At 42.3% G+C, this 15,245-nt stretch overlaps 2 protein-coding genes across 3 annotated transcripts in view; one reads left to right on the top strand and one right to left on the bottom strand.

Annotated features, from left to right (window-relative positions):
* Nucleotides 1–295: 295 nt before the first annotated feature.
* GNG10 (G protein subunit gamma 10) lies at nt 296–6,775 on the bottom strand. The gene is made up of 3 exons (XM_042963690.1): nt 6,637–6,775; nt 2,278–2,409; nt 296–1,246 (listed from the first exon to the last, which is right to left on the bottom strand). The coding sequence occupies exons 1-2, from the start codon at nt 6,715–6,717 to the stop codon at nt 2,284–2,286; spliced, it is 207 nt and encodes a 68-aa protein (XP_042819624.1). The 5' UTR covers nt 6,718–6,775; the 3' UTR covers nt 296–1,246; nt 2,278–2,283.
* Nucleotides 6,776–6,808: 33 nt separating this feature from the next.
* PTGR1 (prostaglandin reductase 1) overlaps nt 6,809–15,245 on the top strand; it is an 83,767-nt gene continuing 75,330 nt past the window's right edge. For both annotated transcript variants that reach the window (XM_042963687.1, XM_042963686.1), the window contains exon 1: nt 6,809–6,877. The gene's annotated coding sequence lies outside the window, so the exon portion shown is untranslated. The remainder of the gene's footprint in view (nt 6,878–15,245) is intronic.

Raw genomic sequence — 15,245 nt, 5'->3', positions numbered from 1 at the left:
GCTGAACATGAAGCCTGCTGGAGATTCTCTTTCCCTCTCCCTCTCCTCTGCTTGTGCTCTCTCCAAAAAAAAAAAGAAAAAAAAAATTAAATATAAGTGTAAATGTTGCCAGAAATTGAGATTTCTCAGCAAGTTATACATACATCTTTTTTTTTTAAACAAAGTTCTACAAGCACTTATAAACAAAAATTTCACTTCCCGCTTCCAGCACTCAATTTCACAAGGCAACAAAAGTCCGTGAAGCCTTAAAACAAACAAAATCAGACACAAAATGTTGCTGCCATAGAAAACGATGAATTAAGCAAAAAATTTTATTTCCAAGCTCATCAAAGATAATTACAAACACAAATCAAGTATCCTTTTAAAAGTGTCCCAAATTAAATCAAAGGCACATCATCAAAGTAAAACCTACTTGTGACAGTAAGAATTCATTTAGGCTGTAATATTTTCACATTATTTTGTTTTTAATCATTTGCAATGTTCTGAAGATCACATTTAAACATTTTTTTTAAAGACCTAATGTAGTTTTGTTTTGTTTTTTTAAATATAACCACAACTATAAAATAGAGGAACTTAAGAAGACAAAGACCAAATCTGGTTCATACACAGGATGGGGCAATCTCATACACAACACAACATGAATCTTTCCAAACAAGTTTGCTAAGAAATAGCTCCCATGTTTAGTGTTACAAATAAAACAATCTTCTCATTTAGGAAAATCAAGACATCATTTGATTGATAAAGCCTATTCTTCCCCCAGTTTTATACTTGCTTGTCTTTATTTAGAAACTGTAAATTCACAAGAAAAGAACAAGTTTTGTGGTATAAAAAATCTTAGGAACAACAAATTACAAATATTCAATTTTTTAACAAACAAAAATGTTTTCCTTCCCAAAATGTAAACATCCAGTAAATGAAACAAACATAATTTCCAGGTATAGAAACACCAGTAATTCGCTTATTAAAGAGGTGTATTTGGTGGTAACATTTTTGTCTGTCTTAAATATAAAAGAACTTTACCAAAAGAATCAGGCCATTATTATTTAAAGTCTACTCTTTCACCCAGTTTCCTTATCTGAGTAGAAACTCATCAATTTCTATAGAATTTTGGCTATAGGACCAGGCCATAGGAAAGGTATGAAATATCTAAAAGTCATTTGGCTGGAGAAAAGTGTTTTCTTGAGACTTGGAGGCAGTTATTCATCACTTTGCGCTTAAAAGCATTCCTCAGTGAACTTCTTCCCTACTGGAAACAGAATTGGGTAGGTTTTCACTTTAGTAAGATTTATACATAAAATTAACTAGTCATCATTTCAGGTCACTTTAGTGTTCTCAAAGTACAAAGTAACAATATAAAAAACATCCAAGCCACACCATTGAATGAGTAACATCCATTAAAGTGCTTTATAAAAAGGAAAATGCTATGCCAGCATAAGACTATTATTTTAATACCATAAATGTGAACATTTTCCATCAAGAGGTACAATAGTATCCGATAATATGATTACTTCCTTCTTGTTAATATGAATAATTTCCTTTTGCAAATATATGAAAAAAGGCCTAAGATGATTACTCACTGTATGAAAACCCCTCAGAACACATAATTTGAAATGTGTTGGCCCCAAAAGACTCTAGTAATCTATACCTTGACCTCTTCCAAAAAAAGGAAAAAAAAACAAGTGAAAATGTGAATGAAACCCCATACAACACATTAGAACCTATGAAATTTCTAATATGCCACCAAAGAGGTGTTTTCATTTCAGTAATCAATTTTTAAAGTTCTTTTAACTCTACCCACACTTTTCCCTAATAGCTACATTTCTTCTTCCATTAAAACAGATCTATTGTGAAAGCCTCCAGGAAAGAAATCACAGCTGGTGGTAGGAACAAGACTCCACTGCGGAGTCCTTAGTCCCCAGAGCAGCAAGTCAGCTGATAGCACCGAGCAGCAAATCACAACTCTGGGATGGTGTCAGGACAGAGACGGTGGGATTAAGGTCATGAAATTACTATCAGCCAACTCGGTTAAAGAGCTCAAGTACAGAAGGATATTAACATCTCAGGAGTTAGTACCAAAGAGGATTGAGACTCTCTTAATGAGATGTATTCCACAGGCAGCCACCTAGACTCACCTTCAGGGAAAGTCGTGCATTTTGCTATTCTTACTTTAATTCCCCCAACAATAGTAGATATTGAAAACTCTGTTGCTCAAGCCCTTGGGGAGCCCTGGGATAATGCCACAGCCCCTAGACAGCATGGTGGTGTATCATTACTCACCAGCCTTTAGAATAAAGCACAGGATCTGGGCTCCCGGAAGGGGTTGCTTCCAGCTGGAACACCTACCAGCAGGGCGTCCTTGCAGGCATTCTGCATGCAGTACTGTTGAAGCTCTGCAGCTGCCTGCGAGACCTGAAACAAAGGGACCACAGCTTGACATGCTGCTCACAGCCAGAGCCATCTGACAGCCATTTGATAGTCTGAGAAATGATCCCACAACTTGATAAAGGCCACACATCCTGTGATCTCCACAAGTCTCTTTTTTGATGAAAGTTCTAATACCTGAACTCGAAAGGGAAATGTTACCATTTCTATGATTTAGGGTTGCTTCTTCAATAAAGATAAAGCTGCATCTTTGATCCATTTAGAATCCTAGTTTTGAGACTGAGTTTGAGTTTTGGTAAAGAAAATAGCTCATTCTAGCACATCTGTTACAAATTTTCACTTATATAAAAAAGCATGCATTGATATATTCAGGTTTGCCATGTGAGCAAACTGTTTTAATGTTTACAAGGCTGGCACCTTATCCAGTCTGCCCAAAACAAGTGACAAGTTTTCTCCACCATGCTTTTGAAGCAGGATAGCTTATTGGTTATGAGCATAGCCTCTGGAACCAGACTGCCTGGACTCAAATTCAGCTCCATCACTACCTGTAGGATCTTGGGCAAATTAACTTAATTTCTCAGTTTTTGTTTTCTCATCTGTGAAATGTATTTTGTAACAGTACCTGACTCAGTGAGTTGAGACAATTAAATGAGCTAAATGCATGTAAAACACTTAGAATAGTGCTGACACACAGTCAGCAATACATTGTGGTAGACTGCAATAACAGTCACAATATTTTGCAGTTCCTCTCACCAAAATGTAGAGTCTGTACCCAACCCTTGAATCTGGGCTGGCCTTGTGACTTGCTTTGACCAGGAAAATGTGGCAGAAATAATGGGCAAGTTCCAAGCCTAGGCTTCAAGAGCCTTTCCAACTACTCTTGCTGTGGTTTGAACTCTAAGACCACCATCCAATGAGCCCAGGCTAGCCTACTGGAGATCGTGTGGAGAAGAATCAGTGAGCCAGCTCCCACCACCTGCCTACCAACCTCCAGACATGTAAGTGAAACCATCCTGGATCATCCAGCTACCAACCAACCCTCCATTTGATTGCAGATCCATGGAAGAGCCCAGCAAAGAGCAAGCAGCAGAACTATACAGCTGAACCCAGCTCAAACTGTAGACCTAAGAATTGTGAGTTAATAAATGTTGCTTTAAATCACTAAGTTTTAGAGAAGTTTATTAGCTTGCTTTTCCCTCAAAAGAAGTTCTGACATTTTCATGTTAATTATAATTGGAATTAATGGTTATAAAATAAGTTATTTATTCAAAAGGAATTTAGAACCAATTATGCTCATGCTTACTAACTCTATATCAGAGGGAACAGATGAACTCCACACGTGATGGGTAGGAGGAGACTACCTTCCTGGATCCCTGGAGAAATGGGACTAACTGGACCCCATCCTGCAGAACATGGTCAAAAAGTTGAGGGGATATGCAGAGAAAAATAAGAGAAAATTAAAGGGTGCAGCATTTCTCTAGCACTTTTATAGAAGAGACTCTGGAGGGGGTGGAATACAAGCCCAAACACTTAGAAGTTGTCACTGCCATTGGAGGTGGGATACCCAAAGTATATGACTTTCCTTCATTTGAGTCCATGCTTACACAGCAACTTCTGAGAGAATTCTCCAAAACAGAGAAGGGGTCCTTGGAAGGATATGGAACAGTCCAATCACTGGGAAGGGATGCCTTCCATTATATGCTAGAAAATTGATGTCCTGGTTTATTTACCAGTTAGCAAGTCTGCTCAAGAGAAGACATCTCTGGGTGTGCTGAGGGCATCCATTCATCACTGAGCCCTGAAATGAGGCAAACTAGACCTGGAATGTCGTGACTCCCAAAGGTGCTGCCTGAGAGAAGCCCACCAAACACCTGAAACCATACTACCGTGAGAACACCTCACAAATAAGCTTATTATCTGTGTGACCTTGAGCAATTGACTTGAATTCTCTCGGTCTGTTTCATCACCTATAATTATTTTTTAAATGTAGAAAGTATCTTCCCTGTCTAGTCCACAGGGTAGGCAGGCATCTGGCTCACAGGTCTCCTTTCCATCTCAGGGGCCAACATCATCTTGAACATTTTTCGACAATCCTAGTTTCAGTTCCCTGACCTCTTTTCCTCAAACAACCTTCTCCCCAGTGCCAAGTTACAGCTAAACCTGTAACTGTTCCACATCTGAAATTTTACACTTCAACATCCTACTTTCTGATCACAATCTCTCCTACCCATCCAGAATGCCGCTTCCTTTCTTCTTACTATTCAAAGGGTTTTACACGGATTTAGCTCATTTAATTGTCTCATCAACTCGCTGAGTCAGGTATTATTACAAAAATACATTTCACAGATGAGAAAACAAAGACTGAGAAATTAAGTTAACTTGCCCAAGATCCTACAGGTAGTGATGGGGCTGAATCTGAGTCCAGGCAGTCTTTGACCTCAGGGAGAACACCTCCTCCCCTTTTGCCCTCCCCATCACCAGCAGGCTGACTCAGTTCCTTCTCTAACCAGCCTAGGTTCAGCCTCTTCCTGGCTAACCCCTCAAACTCCTTGCCCTACATCCCCACCTCCATCTTTCCAGCATACTTCCCCTGATAACCCACTACTTGGATCAACTACTATTCTCCTTGAGTACTCCGAATCCCCAAGCAGGACATTCAGTCTCCAATCTCAAAGTAGCTGGGTCTTTAGAGTCATAAGGTGTCTACGGATGTGCCTGGTTGGGGATCCTCTTCCATTCCCAGCAGCATTTTCCCCACCCTCACTCTAGTGATTCCATTAGCTCCCTCCCCTCTGCCCTGGAGGTAAACTTCACAGAGAAAATCGTCATCCTACAAGTCCTTAAGTCCGTATGTCTAGAAACATCTATCTTCATACACGTCCGGATTTTCTTTCTTCCCGTCTCAGAAGGTGTGCCTCCAATCCCATACCCCCACAGAGTGTCTCCTCTACCTCCAATGCTCCTTCTCTATTTGTTCCTCCTCAGCCTAAAAATCGTTTGTTCCCTTCCCTCAACCTCGAAATAAGGCTTTTCATTTTCTAAATTAAAAAAATAAAAGTTGTTTCCTCTTTAAAACCAGATTTCTTTTTTTAAAAAAGTCTGTCTACCCTATTACAATCTAGATTCTGCTTCTACTACCTATGTTATTAAAACCTCTTCTGTGGTCCGTAATTCTTTACCTTGTTTTATAATCTTCACTTATGGTCTGAAATTATTTTACTTGTTGGTTAATGTGTTTATTGATGATCTTTGCCACAATTATCAGCATATTCTCAGCACCTAATACAGTGCCAAATACAGACCAAAGGCACTATGGAGGTACTTGGAATATCACAGCAGGGTGTATTCATACATTCGGACATACATTCTACATATGAACATAGGCTGAATACGTGTTCACGCATACGAACATACATACCCTCGTTGCTCAACACAATTACACAACAGATGCTTTCCAATCAACTGACTAAACACTGGCCACAGTGACTAAGATCCCAATTTTTGAAAATGCCTCTTTCCTCACTTCCTCTTGGTTCTCTCTCAGTCACATTTTGGCTGGTCCTGGGTTCCACACTCTGATTTCTTCGTTAATACACTGTTTTCACCCCCATACATTCTAATGACCTCTTTCAGCCTCTTGTTCTCTGAGCTTTGAGCTTCAAGCCCATGCGGCCCAACACATGGATATCTCCGCAGAGTCCACAAGTCCAACACTGAACTCCATATTCCCGATCCCGCTCTCCCTCCTGTCTGCCGTGGTGCAGGGCCGGGCCCTACACCCTGTCACCACGCCGAAAACCTGAGCCCCGTCTTCCCGCTCTCGCTCTCGTCCCATCAACCCATCAGCGAGGCCGGTCCTCGTCGCCCCGCAGGCCAGCACCAGCCCAGCCAGGCGAGCCGCGCGGCGCGGGCATCCCTGGTCTGCGCGCGCGCGCGCCCCGCGCCGCACCGCCTCCCGCACCCCGAGTCGCCGTCTGCGCCGCCAACAGGGAGACGCCCCCAGGGCACTCGACCCCGAGGGCGCGCCCGTCTCCCCCGACCCACCAGGCCCGGCCTCCTCCCTCGGGCCCGCGTCCCCGCCGAGCCGCGGCATCTAGCCGGGGCCGGGCCGCCGTCCTCACGGCCGCCATCGCGACCGAGCCGCGGCGAGAGGCAACCGGCCTCTCCTCTCACGGCTCCCGGGCGGCGGCGGCCGCCGCAGGGAGGGAGGGAGGTCCCCGCGCCCTGACCAAAGGGCGCCGCCGCCCGCCTCACCTTGATTCTCTCCACGCCAGCCTCCAGCTTGAGCTGCTCCACCAGGCGCTGCAGGGCGTTCACGCTGGCCCCGGAAGACATGGCGGCGGCGCTGGGCTCCGAGGGCAGGCGAGCCGGGCTGCGGGAGCCGACAGGCCCCTAGCGCGAGCGCCGCCCCGGGGCGGGGAAGCCGCTGCGCCCGCCCCACCGCCCGCTGCCCCGCCTCTCCCGGCGGTCGCCCCCCGCTCGACCGGAGCTGCAGGTAAGCGGCAGTGTGGGGTTCCCGAATCACCTGACACTTAAATCTCTCTGCTCTCTTAACATGCAGAGTTACCCGCTCTGAGCCTGGAAGCAGAGCCGCTCTGCGGGCCCACGAGGGGCTTCTGGAGGAGCGAGCGCGACCTGAAGGGGGGTGGCAGGGCGGTGGGGACCGGGAACGCGGAGACGCACCCCTGAGAAACCGGAGCCGTGACTCCGTGTGGCTGCAGCTAAGGTGGCAGAGGAGTTGAAGTAAGCTCATGAAGGCTCCCAGGCCACGCTGAGATATTAGCTGGGAGAGACCAAGGACGGTTGGTAGGAGCCCCAGGAAACGGTAACAGGTCTGGAAATCACCTGGTACCGTTTCACGGGAATCCCGCCAGTTGACTGGATAGGAAGTAAGGTCAGCAGGGCAAAAATCCCAGGCCCTGACATCTTTGCGGAACGTGTGGAAGAAAATTAAATTCAGCCCCACCCCACCCCCACCCCCGTCCCGTCTCACCATTTAGTTATAACCATTGTTTCTGTTGTGCTGCATTCTTTTTATTTTTTTCATTGTGTACCTGGGTTTGTTTTACAAAACTGGCATCATTCCTATGTGTAAAATACATGTTTTGTGTTAATCTTTTCACTTATTGTATCATGAATACTGCCTTTATTATTATTATACATCATTGTACAGTGGTAGATCTGTGAGCAACACGGGTTTGAACTGTGCGGTTGCACTTATTCGTGAATTGTTTTCAGTGCAGTACTGAAAAATATTTTCTCTTCCTTATGATTTCCTTAATGTTTTATTTAGCTTTGTTGGAAGAATGCAGTATATATTACATACAGCATACAAAATACGTGTGAATCAACTTTGTGTTATTGATAAGGCTACCAGTCAACAGGCTATTAGTAGTTAAGTTTGGGGGAGTCAAAAGTTATATGTGGATTTTTGCCCGCATGGGATCAGTGCCCCTACCTGCCCGCCTTTGATACAGTTGTTCAAAAGAACTGTATCAGAACCCACGTAAACTGAGTAATGCAAAAACATAATATATTGGCTTGTGTACCTGAAGAGCCCAGGCACTTTAAAGTAGTGGATTTAATTGCCCAAATAGTAGCTTTGGGACTCTCTCTCTTGGCTCTGCTTTTTCTGAGTGTTGGCCTCATTTTCTTCAATGGTAAATAGACTCTATAAGAGGTGCTGTGAAGAAAGGTTCTGTGTTTTCATTGTCCCAGCCTAGCAGACTCAGGAGCAAGAGCGCCTCTTGTCTCGTCGTTCCAACAAAAACCCCATACTGGATCTCATCAACCTTATGCAGTCATGTGCCCACCCTGAACCAGTTATTATTTGAAAGCAAGCATTGTGTAGTCAGAATGCTCAGATTAGCTGTGCCTGGCCAGGAGGAGGAGGAGAGATGCACCACCCGACTTCCCCATTTAGGACTGAGCCACTCATTCCCCCAGCCGCTGGGAGTAGCCACAGCTGATGCCTCAGCTAAGTCCCTCTCTGGGAACTGCCCTTAGCTGAGAACCATCCCTCCCAGTGTCAGCTCTCATCCACATTGACATGGGATGTATAAAACCCGAACCCCAACCCCATTGCCTCAAGTTGGAACAACACTGAAAAATGATCCACAGCTCCTTGCTGGGATCATCTGAGGCCTTTATGGCAACTACTTCACAGTTCATTCCTCCCTTTGCCCAATCCCCACTCCCTAAACTTTCCCACAGGTGTTGATTTTCACATTCTCCAGTAAACTTTCTGCATGAATATCTCCATCTTAGAGTCTATTTCTCTGAAAAACCCAAGCTAAGATACCCAGACTACATGAACTGAGAGGGGTAGGGGAAGAGTGGTTGCTCAAAGAAAAAACAGGGTGCTGATACCAGAAGGGGGCCAGGAACAGTGAGAAAAGATATACCCTACACCCATTATTTTTAATGAGTGTATGGTGTTCCATTGTACAACTGGATCATAATTTACCTACTGCCCTATTAACACTATGATGACCACCTTAAACATACAGCTTTGTGCATGTTTATTTTTTTTTTGGTTGCGTTCCTAAAAGTAAAATTGGTGGATTAAGAATATAAACAGTTTCTTAAACTTTTCCCTCCTGTATCCTCCAGAAAGTGGTAGTATGTGCTATTCCCACCAGAAGACTGCTTATTTCTCTGCACGGGCGCAATTCTACATTGTGGTTCTTTATCTTTATCAACCTAATAGATTGGTATGGCATCTCAAATCTTCTAAATATCTTGAGTGTTGAGACTGAACATTTCTTTGTGTGTGTGTAAACTATGTGTTTAGTTTTTCGGGTGTTAAAGTTTTTCTTATGATGAGCAGATTTGCAAATTTTGAAGCCCTCTCTAGTGACAAGTTCCCTCACCACGAAGAACTTAAAATACATGCTAGTCAAAAGATGAAAATACATGTTAAAAACATTACTAGATTGGTGAGCAATACAGAATAGAATGGTCATGGGGCGGGGCGCCTGGGTGGCTCAGTTGGTTAGGCGTCCAACTTCAGCTCAGGTCATGATCTTGCGGTTCGTGAGTTCAAGCCCCGCGTCGGGCTCTGTGCTGACAGCTCAGAGCCTGGAGCCTGTTTCAGATTCTGTGTCTCCCTCTCTCTGTGACCCTCCCCCGTTCATGCTCTGTCTCTCTCTGTCTCAAAAATAAATAAACGTTAAAAAAAAAAATTAAAAAAAAAAAAAAAGAATGGTCATGGGTCAAAAAGATGTGGCAAAGAACTCAGAGCAAAGGTATAGACCAGAAGGATTAGAGAAAACTCCTCATAAATGGCAGGACCTAGACTTTGAAAATATGTGTCCTGCACAGGGCACAGGGGAAGGGGAAAGCATTTCAACAATGGGAGAGCAGGCCATGTACAAATGGAATGAATGAATGAATGAATGAATGAAGGCTCTAGGCGGTAATAGAAGATACACAGCTGTTAAGATTCAAAGTCACAGAAAACCTCAAAAGAAACAAAAGTTTGTGGCAAACAGTGGGATAGCCACAGGGTAATAACACATTTTAGAAGTATTAATCCAGGATGAGGATACAAAATGAACTGAAGTTGAGGAAACAAAATGACTTCAATAATGGCTTTTTGTTTTGTCTTTTTGGTGGAGAAAGTGGCTGGGATGAGGCCTTAGGACTATGAAGGAAGGATGGAGAACAAATTCAAAAGACTAAATCAGGAGTACTGTATGGTGCTTATAAAATGCAAAGGAAAGGGAGGAAAGGGTTCTGAAGCAGAGTGGGCTAGAATTGGTGCCTGTAACAGATGTCAGGAAACAGGCCTAGGTTTGAAGAGAGGAGTAAAAAAGATGAGTTTGGTTTAGGAGAAGCCAAGTCTTCAGCTGTAATGCTACATGCCTCTAGGCTGTTGGAAATGTTGTGGCAAGATGTTGATGTGGGAGACATCTCACAATGAAAGCTGAAGCAGTGAGATTATCTCTAATTAGAAAGGCAGCTTTGGGGCCGCCCACACTGAGGGGACACATAGTACTTGTGTATCAGCCATAGGTAGATGTGTCCCACCTCCTTCCTTCGTGCTATATACACCCACCATCTCTGCCCACCTCGGTATGACTGATTGTGCTACTCTTGGAGAGTGGTCGAATGTAGAAAGAAACACCAAAGTTTTAGCATACAGCCTCCCACAGTGATCCACAGACAAGCAAGCTTGGTGCCATTTGTAATTGAGGAGGGCAGACCATCTGTGTTTTGCTTTGTACTTTACCAAAATGTCTTCTCATCCATTATTTTTGCATCATGGAACTTCAGAGTGAAGAGACTCAGATAATGTAGTCCATCCCAATTATATTTATTTATTTTTTAATGTTTATTTATTTTTGAGAGAGTGCGCGTGTGGCCAGTACAAGCCAGGCAGGGGCAGAGAGAGAGAGGGAGGCAGGGTATTGGAAGCGGGCTCCTCGCTGACAGCAGAGAGCCCAATGCAGGGCTCGAATCATGACCTGAGCAGAAGTCAGACGCTTAACTGACTGAGCCTCTCAGGCCCCTCATCCCAATTTTAGAGGTGAGGAAAACTAACAGCCACTAAGGAAAGTAACTTAACTAGTATCTCACAAAGTGGGAGTAGGGAAAATAACTTTCATTTCAGCTTTCAAGAGAAGTCACTGCTCATCTGGAGGAGTAGAATCTGTTCCCACAGATGTAGTTATTTCTAGAGCTCTGAAAGGAGCTGAGGCCTGGGGACAAAGAATCCTTTCCCTCAGCTGAAATGAACAGATCACCAGTATATTATTTTAATTTTTTTAAGTGTTTGTTTATCTTTTGAGAGAGAGAGAGCATGCAGGCAGGGGAGGGACAGAGAGAGAAGGAGACACACAATATGAAGCATGCTCCTGCACAGAGCTTAACGCAGGGCTCGAACTCACAAACTGTGAGACTGTGACCTAAGCCGAAGTTGGACATCTAACCAAATGAGCCACTCAGGCACACCACCAATGTATTATTTTAAAGAATTTGTTACACATTTTTTTCTTGGTTAAAATAAGAATGTATAATACAAATCAAAACCACAATGAGATACCACCTCCCATCTGTCAGAATGGCTAAAATTAACACAGGAAACAACAGATGTTGGCAAGGATGTGGAGAAAGCGGAACCCTCTTACACTATTGGTGGGAATGCAAACTGGTGCAGCCACTCTGAAAAACAGTATGGAGTTTCCTCAAAAAGTTAAAAATAGACTTACCCTACAACCCAGCAGTTGCACTAAGTATTTACCCAAAGGATACAAAAATAGTGATTCAAAGGGGCACATGCACCCCAATGTTTATAGCAGCATTATCAACAATAGGCAAATTGTGGAAAAAGCCCAGATGTCCATCAACTGATGAATGGATAAAGATGTGGTGAGTGTATACACACACACACACACACACACACACACACACATACATACACAATGGAATATTAGTCAGCCGCGAAAAATAATGAAATCTTGCCATTTGCAATGCCGTGGATGGAGCTAGAGTGTATTATGCTAAGCAAAATAAGTCAGGGAAAGACAAATACCATATGATTGCACTCATGTGGAATTTAAGAAAAAACAAATGGATATAAGGAAGGGAAGAAAATAAAAAAAGAGGGAGGGAAGCAAACCATAAGAAACTTTTAATTATGGAGAACAAATAGGGTTGGTGGAGGGACATGGGTGGGAGACAGGCTAAATGGGTGACGGGGATTAAGACACCTGTTGTGATGAGCACTGGGTGTTATATGTAAGTGATGCATCACTAAACTCTACACCTGAAACCAATTTTACCATATATGGTAACAACTTAGAATTTAGTTGAAAACTTGAAATAAAATAAGAACTTAAAAATTTCTGTTTCTAAGAATCTCAGTACTTTTTAGAAGTGTCAGTGTTCTGGGGCTCCTGGGTTGGTTAAGTGTCCAACTCTTAGCCAGTTGGTTAACTGTCCAACTCTTGATTTCAGCTCAGGTCAAGTTGGGCTCTGCACGGACACCATGGAGCCTGCTTGTGATTCTCTCTCTCCCTCTCTTTATGCCCCTCTCCTGCTTGCACTCACTCTCTCTCTCAAAATAAATAAACATTTTTTTTAAAAAGTGTCCTTGTAGAGGCAAATGTTTTGTTTCCCTTTTATGATCTACACAATTCTTCACCCTCTGACATGTGTTTTGTCACTTTTTTTTTTTTTTTTTTTTACTAACAGTGGGTTATTTTTCCAGAAAAGGGGCTTCAAATAACTCTTCTTCATAAAAATAATGATATAATGGGAAGGTATGTCTTTCTGCCAATGTTATGTCAAAATGACAATACTATATACCTTCGGTTTTCTAAAATAATTTAAAAGAAACGGGAAAACACATCAACAACTGTATTTCGTATGACATAGTGTAACGTACCATAAAAGTTATTTCACTTCCTTATACCCATTGCATTATTTTTAGAACTTAGAATCATGAATCAGGAGCTAAACATTCACCAGCAGGTTTGTAGATTCAGCTTCCCCCAAGAGATTTTCACAGGCATTTTTGAGACTTTAGGAGGCAGTGGAACTTAAGGGTACTTGTCCTTTTGAACAGACATTCCAAGCATGCCTCTGTATCTCATTGATAGTGTCCCTGTAGTAAAGGTAGGCCTTAAACCAGCAAGTAGCTGATCACTGTTTGTTGTCTCTGAAAGTTTGATTTTCTTTGAGTTGTCCTCTCAGCTGATTCACCCTCTATTCCAAAGGCAACAGGGGCAGGTAGCTGCCTCTAAAATCTACAGTTCCAACCCTGAGGAGCACTTTTTCACTCTAGCACAGTACCTTGCCCAAGGTAAGGGATTCAGATACCCATTAAAGGAATAAAGACACAAGGGGTTTGTAGTCATCACTAAATACTCTCCTATTAACATAGATTTTGACAAATGAAAATGACTTCCCTGTTTCCTCTAAAGGCAAGAAAAAACTCATTTATTGAACACTTAATATATGCCAGCACTTTATCCCTATCTTGTTTAATTCTCACAAGAGTCCTGTGAAGTAGTTAGTAACCCTAGTATTAAAAATAAGAAAATGAAGTTCGGAGCTTACCCTGCCCAAAGTCAAGCTACTGGTCAGTTGCAGAGCCCGAAAACAAATCTTGGTCTATCCAGCTACAAAGCCTGAGCCCTGCTACTGCATCTGGCTCACTCTTCCTGAGGTTATAAAAGAACTGCCAAATGAGAGGGAGTTTCTCTATCCCCTAATGACACCCAAGGGGAGTCTGTAAAAAAAAACCCTAAGTCACTGACTTAAGACCATGTGATCCATTCCATACATAATTGTCAAAGATACTCTGAATCCTTTAAGTCCTAAGAATCTGATAAAAGTTTACAACTAATTATGTACCCTTTTTAAAATACCCGTAACATTTCTCAATTGCAGGCAATCTAATCTATGTCAGACCCTAAACCTGTATGAATTTGCAGGCTTATAGTATTTTAAATCCTAATTATCTAAAAGATCCCCTCATTTCACAGATGAGGAAACCAGAAAGGTTAAATAATTTAACAAATTTTATTTAGTTATTAGGTTCTAGATTTTGCCTTTCCCATACTTAAATATGAAGAGTATCACATTTTGGAAATAAAATACACTTTATCCATACACTAGTTTGTGTCAGTACTGATATTTACCTCCCTCAAATGTACAATTACAACTGAACAGAGATCATGTCTAATTTAATGTCTTAAAGTAGCTATATCTATTTTAATAATGTCTAATAAAAACCATTTCTCTTTACTTTCCACAAAACCTTCAGTTTAGGGCCAGCAGACTGGTTCATAATACTTACTTGAATGTTAGCTTAGCTTAGCAATGGCTTCCTTCCACTCAAGCAAAGTATCTCCAAGGTGTGGGTGTTAAAAGGTTTACTGCACTGTCCAAAAGGGAAAAAAAAAAAAAAAATCTCAAAGTAAATGAATTATGATTTTCTAAACATAAACTCAATAGTACTAAAATACTTGTTAATTCTCTCAACTATTTTTTCATGTGACACTTAAAAATCCTAACAATCATAGTTTTTAAGATAATACACATGGTACCTACCTAATAGATGTGCTCTGAAACAGCAACTTATGATTGGTAGAACTTGGAGAATTCATAAAGAAATAAGACCACTGAGGAAAGGGTTAGTAGTGGAATCTGTTATGAAGATATTTGACATGAATATAATCCTAAGAATAATTTTAGCACAGACCTCAAAAGTATATGAAGTGATAGCAATGAACAGCTATGCACTATAGACACGTAAACGTCCATCAAAAAGGAATGGTTATAGCCTTAAAATGAAGCATAAGGAAAAATTTCTAACTACTGAGGTGGGATCCTCTACCCAGGATTCTTCTCCAGATGGTTTTAAAATTCAGAAGCTTTTGTGGGTTTTTTGGTGGGGGGTGGGCAGAGTATGGAGACAATAAAGATATCCAGAGTACTTGAATAACTCTTGTAAAACAACTAATGGCTCTTTCTTCACTTTAGGATTTTGAAGCATAGTTCTTTTGTTGAGAGAGGAAAAGAGAAAAATCACAGTCCTTCTGTTAAGGAGAGTCCATTTATCTTCACCCATGCAATGATCCTGATTCCAAAAGAGCAACCAAACTTTTACCATGTGAGCAGGCTGGTGGGGGCAATTCCAGAAATAGTTTTCTAGAAAGCCATGGAAAATACAACAGTCTAGCAGGTACGCAAAATAATATCCAGGGGCGCCTGGGTGGGTCAGGCAGTTAAGCGTCCCTTCGGCTCAGGTTCTCACGGTTCTTGAGCTCAAGCCCTGCATCAGGTTCTGTGCTGACAGCTCGGAGCCTGGAGCCTGGAGCCTGTCTCAGATTCTGTCTCCCTCTCTGCCCTTC

Source organism: Panthera tigris, chromosome D4 (assembly GCF_018350195.1).
Source record: "Panthera tigris isolate Pti1 chromosome D4, P.tigris_Pti1_mat1.1, whole genome shotgun sequence".
NCBI classification, from domain to species: Eukaryota; Metazoa; Chordata; class Mammalia; order Carnivora; family Felidae; genus Panthera; species Panthera tigris.
The sequence above is the reverse complement of the archived record's forward strand: the minus strand, read 5'-3'. Positions and strand labels throughout refer to the sequence as shown.

Excerpts from the sequence above, each read along its gene's own strand:
- GNG10 (XM_042963690.1), bottom strand. The coding sequence starts at position 6,717 with ATGTCTTCCGGGGCCAGCGTGAACGCCCTGCAGCGCCTGGTGGAGCAG. Across the intron at positions 2,410-6,636 it reads CTGGCGTGGAGAGAATCAAG|GTCTCGCAGGCAGCTGCAGA; the intron begins GTGAGGCGGGCG and ends CCTTTGTTTCAG.